The sequence below is a fragment of the Sprattus sprattus genome (assembly GCF_963457725.1).
Source record: "Sprattus sprattus genome assembly, chromosome: 20".
NCBI lineage: Eukaryota > Metazoa > Chordata > Actinopteri > Clupeiformes > Clupeidae > Sprattus > Sprattus sprattus.
In genome coordinates, this window is record NC_137918.1 from 7969492 (window position 1) to 7979452 (window position 9961).

The window sequence follows — 9961 nt, forward strand, 5'->3', positions numbered from 1 at the left end:
TTTTCATGGCAATGTGCTCCTCATATCGCATGGTAATCCTGTTATTCACAATCAACAGCGCATGTGCTTTTTAAGTAATACACCCAAACAGCTTGGCTGAAAAAATTGACATAGCCAATTCATTTCAAACATGCTCATTGAAGATGCAGTGAGAATCTCAAGATGCATGTCCATCCAATACAAATCAAGCATGTGTCACACTCTTAAAACAGACAACAATTGAACAGACAAGGGCACTAAATATCAGCTTAATTAATAGCAACTTATGGGCCAAATTTTTGTCCTAACATTAAAATCTCAGTTTAAATCCAATACATTGCCGATGACTTATAGAAGGAAGATAGACAACTTATTTTAAACTTTTTAAAATTCTAAATTGAATAAATTGTCCCTAGATGTAAAATCCAAAAGAATGAGCATTTCACACAAGTAAAACGGTGTTGTGATTCAAACTGTTCAATATACCCTTCTGAAATACATATTCAAATCTTGGGTAAAGGCCTCAAAAACGGACCTGCAGAAAACCATGAAACTCGAGTGTCCCTAAAACTCAGTTTATATTGCATGCTTTGAAATGGAACAACAATATAAGGTGAAGAGATTCATGAAAAAATTGCTGGCTCTGTTAAATTATGTTGGCTGTCAGCAATTTACATGTACTGTTATTATAAATTATATATAATATATTATATATATTGTTATATATAACTGTTAGTTGTTTTCTTCTAGGCGTTACTAACACCTAGGTTTGTCAGAGTTGTAGGTTAAATATAATTGTGAACAATACCTCTTTTGACTTATTTTGTACATCTGCAACCTCTTTTTTCAGTTTTGCCTTGTCTTTCTCAAGTTTCTCTATAGCTTTACGGAGGTCGTCTGCCTCTTTATTGCTCTGCAGTCTCTGAACTTCAAGCTTCTCAACGACAGTGACTTTCTCAGAGGTATGTTTCTCGGTCTCCTGCAGGCGAGTGCGAATGTCGTCGGCCTGTGTCTTGTACTTCTTGGCCTCCTCCTCTGCTTTGGCCTGGGCTTGGCTCAGCTGGGTCACCTGCAGCTTCAGCTTCTCAGCCTCAGCGGTGGCCTCGTGTTGCCGTTTACGCTCAGCTTCTAGAGACTTCTGGAAGCCTTCGGCCTCTACTTCTAACCTCTGCTGCATCTGGTTTTTGTCCTGCAGGAGTTTCTGAGCCTCCTCCTGGGCCTTATCTTTGGCTTTCAGGAGCTTCTCTGCCTCTGCCTTGAGTGTCGTGGCTTCCTGAATGGCCTGCATTTTTTCCTTGAGCATTTTGTCCGCCAGCACCCTCTGCTGGGCAAGGTCAGCCTCTGCAACCTCTCTCAGTCTTGCAGCTTCTTGAGCCGCGACACTGAGCCTTGCGGCGTCCTCTGCCAGCTTCTTCATGTTCTCAGCCTCCTCTTCTAGAAGATTCTTTGTGGTCTCGCTGTCTTTCTTGACGAGGAGTTTGTTTTCCTCTTCAATTCTGAGCTTTAATTTAACCAGCTCCTCCATCTGAATCTTAACTTTGGAGAGTTCCTCTTCCACCAGCGCTTTCTGTTTCATAGCATCACCTACTTCATTCTTCAGCCTCTGTAGCTCTCCGTCTAGAACAGATTTTTGCTTGTCCGTTTCATCCAGTTGAACCTTAACCTTTGTGAGTTCTTGTTCAACCTGAGACTTCTGTTTGAGGGTTTTCTCCGCCAGTTGTTTGTGCTTGGCCATCTCAACATCCGCATGCTGTTTTTGTTGAAGGGCGGCTGCTTCAGCTTCCGCTCTCTTGGCAGCCTCCTCCTGGGCTTCCTTCCTCTGTTTCTCCGCATCCTCCTGAGCCTTGGTCTGTTTGGCCGCCTCAGCTTCAGCCGCTTGTTTCTGACGCTCAGCTTCTTCCGCTTTTTGCCGTAGAAGGGCTGCCTCTTTCTCTGCCTTTTCTTTGGCTTTTGCTGCTTCCTTGGCCAGCTTCTTGGCCTTCTCAAACTCCTCCTTGAGCTTCGCTTGCGCCGCACTGTCCTCTTTCTGTTGTACCAGGATATCTTGAGCCTTCTTTTCAGCTGCAGAGCATTTTAGGGCCGCTTCTTTGGCTGCGACAATGTGTTGTTCTGCCTCTTTGTCAGCCACCTCCTTCTGCTTGTTGGCCTCTCCAGCTTTCTGTTTGAGACGTTCGACCTCTTCCTGGGCAGCTTTGCGCTGCCTTGCGGCCTCCTCCTCTGCTGCTTGGATCTTTTTCACCTTCTCCTCTGCCTCTTTCCTCTTCTTCTCTTCCTCTTGGGCGAGCTTTCGGAACTTCTCCGCCTCTTGCTCTGCCTTTGTTTTGCTCTTCTGGGTCTCTTCTGCAATACCCTTGAGTTTGTTCAGCTCCTTGTCAAGGTCAAGCTTTCCTTTTGAGGCCGTCTCGAAGCTCAGTTTGAGGATGCGGATTTCCTCCTCCACCACCTTTCTGTGTTTCTCCGTCTCCTCTACAATCTTCTTCTGTCGCCCCAGCTCTGTGTCGGAGGCTTTCTTGAGCTGGTTCATCTTCTCATCGATATCCAGCTTGTGCTGGGCTGCTTGGTCTTCCAGGAGCTTTCTCTGATATGCCTCGTCTTCAGCTTTCCTTTTAAGACGATCGTTTTCAGACTCTTTTTCCTTAAGAGCTATCTCGGCTTCGGTTTTCAGCCTCGTGGCTTCGTTTATCGCGGCCAGCTTTTCTTTCAGGATCTTCTCGGCTTCGGCTCTCTGTCGAGTTGCTTCATCCTCAGCGACTTGTCTTTGTTTCTTGGCCTCCTCTGCCACTGATCTTAGCCTGGATGCCTCTTCAGCCAGGACCCTCATCTTGGCAGCCTCCGACTCGATCAGCTGTTTGCTCTTCTCTGTGGTGGTCATGGACTGCCTCTCAGCCGTGGACTTGGCCTGAAGGAGAATGTCCATTTCAGCTCTAACCTTGGCCAGCTCCTCCTCCAGCTGTTTCCTCTGGTTTACGGCAGCATTGACCTCGTTTTTCAGCCGCTGTAGTTCACCGTCCAGCAGGGCCCTTTGTTGAGCAGCGTGGTCAAACTCAGCCCTGAGGCGGATGAGTTCTTGCTCGGCTGAGAGTTTCTGCTGAGCTGTTTCATCCGCCAGCTTCCTCTGCTTTTCCAGCTCTTTCTCCGCCAGTTCCTTCTGCTTCAGCGCAGCCTCCTCTGCCTTGGCTCGCTTCTTCGCCTCGCGCTCGGCCACCTCTTTCTGCTTTTCAGCATCCTGCTGGGCGAGGCTCTTCTTCTGGGCCTCCTCCTCTGCCTGGAGCCGCAGCCGGAGGGCCTCGTTGGCCTTCTGCCTCCACTTCTCCAGCTCCTTCTCCGCATCTTCTCTCGCTTTGGACGCCTCCGCTTGCTGCCTCTTGAGACCTTCTGCTTCTCCCTGAAGCTGGAGGACCGCGTCCTGCTCATGTTTGAGTGACTCCTCCAGCTTGGACGTTTTCTCGACCAATGACAGACGTTTGCTCTGGAGTTCCGCTGCCGCGCTTTTCACTGCAACTTCCTCGACGACTTTGATCTGCCGCTGCTTCTCCAGCTCGGCCTGTTTGAGGCACCGCTCAGCCTCCTCGGCCTGGAGCTTATACTTCTCCAAGTCTTCTAGAGCTTTCTGCTTCTGCTTGGCCGCTTCTTTCTCTGCCTCGGCTTTCTTCTTCAGCTCCTCCTCCGCCTTGCGTTTCCGCTGCGTCTCCTCAGCCACCTGGGTGCGGAGTTTCTCAGCTTCCTCCTGCGCTGCTTTCCTCAGCCTGTCCGCCTCCGTAGCTCTGTCTCTCAGCTGCTGGAGTTCAGCTTCAGCCGTGGACTTCTGCTTCACGGTGGTCTCCAGCTGTAGTCGGATGATGCGAATCTCCTCCTCGACCTTGATTCGACTCTGAAGGGCCTCCTCCACTTGCTCGGCCTTGGTTTTGATCTCCTGCTCCGAGAGGCTTTTGAGCTGGTGCAGCTCCTGCTGGATGTTCTGCTTCTGTTTTTCGGCGTCCACAGACACCACCTGCCTCTTGCTGACCTCCGTTTTCATTTTGAGTTTGAGCTCCTCGGCCTCCTGCTCGGCCTTGGCGATGGCCTTGGCGTGAGTCTCGGCTAACTGCCTCTGTTTATCTAACTCTGCCTGCATCTCCGCCATCTTTTTCTGCTCCTCTGCTTTGACCTTTTCAGCAGTTTTCTGTATTAGTGGAAGCAGATGGCAGTCGGGGTGGGAGGGAATAAAAACATGGTTACGGGGTTACAGGGTTAATTATGCAACTTTTGTTTGCAATTTGGGGTTACATTACATAGTACAGGAAGATAAATGGGAAAAAAGGCAAAGACATGTACAAAAAATACTGTTTGTTACTTTGTACATTTGAGATTAAAATATCTTGGTAACATTAGAGGAAATTTGTTAACAATGAGCAATAACGTATTATGTATTTGTTGAGAACATCATTGTACACTGTCTTGGATGTATGGCACACAGAATGACACACCACTGCACTTCACAACACAACAGTGGATTGGGACTCTGGGATGACTACTACAAGCGGCCGAGATAGAAGGGAATATCTTTTAAGGACAGTGCCAGATCTATTATCAAATTCGTCAACATTATGGTCTGCTTAGCTGTTCTAAATTTAAATGTTTGTGTATAGCTCACACTACACTAATACACGAAAACACTACTGAGGGAGTGGTGACCCAACATAACTAAATTAAGGAGAAATCATTAAGAAAAAGCTTCAGCAGAGACAGAAAGAAAGGGGGGAAAGCTGTAGTTTGCAGATCTAGTTTGAACGTCTCAAACTAACTGAGCAAGAATTTTGTGTTCAGATCGTACCTCGTTTAGAAAACACAGCTTAGTGATGCAGCATGACAAGCAGGAGATATGAAGAATGTTAAAACAATGAATGAATGAATGAATTAATTAATGAATCTCTGAAATTAATGAATGAATGGAAGAATATGTTATACCCAGAAGATAAACTGGACATGATGAATGCCACTGACCTCACACTGCTTAAAGTGATTTAACTGTGTAGAAATCTAAAAATCACACATGTTATCTCCACAGCTCTAATCCTCACACAGATGTTAAAAGCAAAAAGCTCATGACACAATGAAATGAGAAGTGCAATGTGATCATTTAAATGCAAAGATGATTTAAATACCTGGTTATTGTGCGGATATTGTACCTCTTTAGTGCCCAGACATGACAAACATTCATCATGATAATGCACTGGCAAGCAGTTTAGAAAAGCAAACAGGCAGAACAACAAAGGTTAGAAAAAAATCAAAGGGCAGAAAGAAAAAAAAAAAAAAACAGTGCTCATCTACAACATAACCTTGAGACAAGGAGCAGGTCAGCCTGAAGCATATAGAGCGAGGTAGATAACAAGCTCACAAGAGAGGAAACAGAAAGGTTGCTAAGGCGGGGTATCTTTCAAGTCTGGTTACTAAGTCTGCCTAAGGGGAGGTTGCTAAAGGGGGGTATCTATCAAGTCTGTTTACGGGGAGCCACCGTACCCAAGTAACTGTGAACACAAGAAGAGCACACCATTGAGGACTGAATGGACACAAGAGCAGCCCTCCATTGAGGACTGAATGGTGTTTCCCTGCTGTGGGTGAGCATGCACAAGATGCATGGAGACAGTGAAGGTGCTCTGGCTGAGAAGGGGGGAGTTAGCTCCTTAACTCCCAGTAAGACCATGGCCCAACAGAGAAATGGACAGCTACCAGGGCGAAACAGCTGTACATAGAGGATGGCAGACCACTAATGGAGATGTGCTGCACCACTAACATTGGATCAGCGGCCTCCGTAATCACGAGTGAGCACCTTCCATCTTCACCTCCTACACCTCCTCATCTATTTATCAAACATTTTTAGAAATTAACTGGGAATCGACCCAAGGGAGTGCCCTCAGTGTCACTGGTATTGCGGAGACAACTCTGCACTCTTTCTTGATTAGAGAAAGGTAGATATTTGGTTCTTAACTCGAGAACCGATCCCTAAGAGGCATGGCCTATAGGTTGGTTCCGTCCGCGTTCCATTCAGTGTGTGTACATTCTGAGTCCAACTCATATACAATGGTTTAAACTACTGTGTATGGTTCTCCATACATGAGGATATTACTCAGTGTTAGTGTTAATTTGAGTCCAGGAGCAGTGTTGCTGTTGCTCCTGCTGAAGTAAGAACGCCAAGTGTAACTTACCTCCTCGTCCTCTAGGCGGCGCTGTGTGTCAGTGATGAAGATGATGTACTGACTCATGAGGGTGAGCAGTTCGCTGTAGCGAGTTCTCAGATTGACATACTTGAGGAGAGAGAAGTCAACGATGCATTCATAAATACAAAAATAAACAGTGAAATCAATGCACTGCTAAAAAACTAAAACTAAGACATGGGATTAACAGTGGTTCATTAACAGTGTTGATCTCCTCAACCTACCTCCTGAATGATGTTATCGGACACGGAGTCCATTTTGGATTTCTTGGCGGGAGAGGCCAGTGGTTCACCCAGGGCTTTGTAGGTGACCAGCTGAAGCTCATAGTCCTATAGGAAAACAGAGTTAAGCCAACTACTAATCACATACTGACTATTAGTCCTATAGGAAGACAGAGTGAAGCAAACTACCAATCACATACTGACTATAAGTCCTATAGGAAGACAGAGTTAAGCAAACTACTAATCACATATTGACTATTCGATAGAAGAGGGAAGTCAATCTACCTTCACTGCGTCAATGTAAGACTTGGCATATTTCTGACACTCGTCCACTTTATCTTTGTTTCCCTCAATCTCCTGCAGGAGTTTCTGTAAAAAAGACGATAGTTCACAGCAGTTAGTGACAAAGATATCTATGTTATGTCCCATGTTCCCACTGAGCCAGGCTCCTGAACCTTAACTATGAGTTCACTAACATTTGACACCAACAGAATTATATGATTGAGACAGATGAGTCAATTTGAGTATATAAAAAAAAATCCTTCACTTCTAACATTCAAATTAAGAAGTTTCTTCTAATGTTGAATAAAATAAATGTATTTTCTACTCGTTTAAGATACAATAGCATACCTTCTCCTGAGCCAGCTGGTCCTTGAGCATTGAGGCTCCTCTAATTGGAGCTGCACAGCTCTTCTCCTGCCTCTGCTTGGCGTCGGCCGCCCAGGTGATAAGCCAGTCGTAGCTGTCTCTGTAGAGCTTCATCTGGCGAGCCAGGTTGTCCAGCTCGCGTTGGCGCAGGTCGACCTGGGCGGACACAGCCTGCCAGCGTTCCTGCATGTTGGTGATGAGCGAGCGGTAGTGCTCCAGCTCGGCGTCACGTTCGCTGTGAACGTTCCTCATGCGGTCGTGCACCGTGGCGGCGTTCTGGAGCTCCTGGTCCAAGCGCTCAAACGTGGCCTGCTCCTTCTCAGCGTCCTCGCACAGTTTCTGTTCAAGAAGCACAGGTTTAAAATCAGACAAGGACCACAAGGACGACCTGCTTTTTAGTTAGATCATCCAAGAGGGTTTTGAAGGTACATCCTGTAATTCTGGTGAAAGGTTGTGGATTTTTTTTTAGCTCAACAGCCAATCAAATTACACCCCTCCCTTACATGCTCCTCCAGCAGCATATTGATTGGCCGGAATAGTGAATGTCTCAGTCCGAGCTACTTTGTTTGTTTCCCATTAAGCAGGACAGCAAGAGGACGGAGAAGGCGATTCACTGAGTTTGACAACATTGGATTGACAAATTGGAATCGCATTATATACAATAATTTGGATTGTTTTTTTAATTTTAGGAGAAGGACAGTGATGATGGAGCTGAAGGAGATGGGTCTTTCCTGGGACGAAGCACAGGCCAAAGCACGAGACAGGGTTCAGTGGCAGTGTATGATTGCAGCCTTATGCCCCAACCGGGACGAAGAGGATAAGTAAAAGTAAGTAATATACAATATTTTGGATTGTTTTTTTAATTTAGATTATTTTGGTGATGAAATTGCATTATTTTTACCAGGGAGTATTCGTACCTTGAGCTGGGTAAGGTGAGTATTCATACCTTGAGCTGGGTGAGGTGAGCATTCACTTCCTTCTCCTCAGCAGGAACTTTGTTGATGTTACGCAGCTGGCCCTCAAACTTCTTCAGAGCGTCCTCAGCTTCTTGTGTGCTGCGGATCACCACATCGATGGTCTTCAACCTGACAGATTAAGAAGAAATTATGTCAATTTGCTAATAAGGGTCCCGTACTATCAGTTCACTAGTTTGCTCATCTGGAGGATAGATACGGCAGGCTATCAATCAATCAAGCTTTGAGCTAGAGACCTATTGCTACACGTTACACTTAGTCTCTATTGCTTGTAGCTTGATTGTTCTCTCCTTTGTACGTCGCTTTGGCTCAAAGCGTCTGCTAAATGACTAAATGTAAATGTCGCTAATAAGCAAGTTTGTCTTAGTAGCTGACCATGGTCCTGAAATGCACAGCTGTGTGTATTCGATGTCCATGGACACCCCTAAGGTTAAAGGTTAGAGTTGATCTAGTGATCATCGACTGACACTCCCGCCTGTGCAAGCACGGCAATCCAGACTATTTTCATTTGTAGTTCCACGTTGGTGAAACGAACTGCCTAGCACTACCAGAGCAGGGGCGTCCCTCTCTACCTTCAAGAAGCTCTTGAAAACCCAACTCTTCAGAGAGCACCTCCCTTCCTAACTTGCACTTAAGCAGTAACAGTCCCGCACTCCTTTTTCTTTCTATGTCGTTTTCTATTTCTTAAAAAAGTAGTATTTATTGTTACACCAGGTTTTACTGCTCTTAGCTTGACTGTTCTCTCCCTTGTACGTTGCTTTTGGACAAAAGCGTCTGCTAAATGGCTAAATGTAAATATCAAATTTAAATGTAAGTTCACGAAGTGACCTGTACGTTAGGAAGAGAATGGGAAGGAGGCGGGACACTGAGCTTAGACGGGCAGGTTAAACAGGTTAATGACCGCTGTCAATCAACCAAATGGGCTCCTCCTGAACTTTTTTATAAAACATAATTTAAGGGATATTGCATGGTTTCAGAGCTGAATATACAGTTTATAAAGCATTTTTTAAGTACAGCATTTGCTTTATTATTATATAAGTATTTATGTTTTAAGTTTTTATTTACTTAAGTATGAGTATTTGAAGCTAATTTGCATTTCATATTGCTTACTTGTCTATGTAGACAGAGGACAGGCTGTAGACGTGGTCCATCTTCTTGAGGGTGCTGTCCAGCTCGGAGCGCAGGAGAGGCATGGAGCCGGAGGCCTGAGGCGACGCCAGCACGCTCTCCGTCTGCGTGGCCACCTTCCCCAGATCTTTCTTGATGCTCTCCAGCTCGACCTGCACTTGCTGATAGACCAGAAGCACGGGCAGAGTTAGGGGTCAGGTGGTCAGGTGGTGGGTTGCAGAAACCCCAAGAGAAAGGAGGGACCATAGGAAATAAAATGGAAGATGAAGCCATGGCCTTATGAGGTAATGCCTTGAAAGTGTAGTTGTCTATGTGACCAGTGACAACCATGATCCAGACCCTCTTTGATATTTCATGAAAAGATAAAGATTTTTTTTCCTCAAAACTAAACAAACCATTATAAACTGATGGAATCATTCACCCATGTACATTCATTTTGCAATTCAGTGACTATGACTACTTTAGATGAGGCTAGGTTCTAGGTTCTAGAAGGGATCCCAGTGAGCTGTTCTGGGTCTGTACCTTCTGGTCGGAGGCTCTCTGGGCACAGGCCTGGAGGGGCTCCTTGTCCACGGTGTGCCGGAGACGGTTAACGGTGCGGTTCTCACAGCTCTCCAGCCTCAGCCGCAGGTCTCGGATCTGACTCATGTAGGTCTTACACAGAGTTTCATCTTGCTCTCCTGCAAACACACAAACACACCCACACACACAGAGGTTCTGTTACAGGTCCGACTGAGAAACAGTGGCTATAGATGTACGTGCAAAGAGGTTAGACGAACAAACTAGCAGCAGTGTTATAAAAAGGTATACAATAGGT

General features: G+C 45.8%; 1 protein-coding gene across 5 annotated transcripts in view; it reads right to left on the reverse strand.

The window, feature by feature from the left end:
• pleca (plectin a) overlaps nt 1-9961 on the reverse strand; it is a 144600-nt gene that overhangs the window by 8862 nt on the left and 125777 nt on the right. For all 5 annotated transcript variants that reach the window (XM_080859425.1, XM_080859428.1, XM_080859427.1 and 2 more), the window contains 8 exons: nt 9667-9824; nt 9127-9305; nt 7989-8127; nt 7025-7381; nt 6680-6763; nt 6398-6502; nt 6165-6263; nt 788-4141 (listed from right to left, as the gene is read on the reverse strand). In XM_080859425.1, the coding sequence (XP_080715551.1) occupies nt 788-4141; nt 6165-6263; nt 6398-6502; nt 6680-6763; nt 7025-7381; nt 7989-8127; nt 9127-9305; nt 9667-9824 (4475 nt within the window). The remainder of the gene's footprint in view (nt 1-787; nt 4142-6164; nt 6264-6397; nt 6503-6679; nt 6764-7024; nt 7382-7988; nt 8128-9126; nt 9306-9666; nt 9825-9961) is intronic.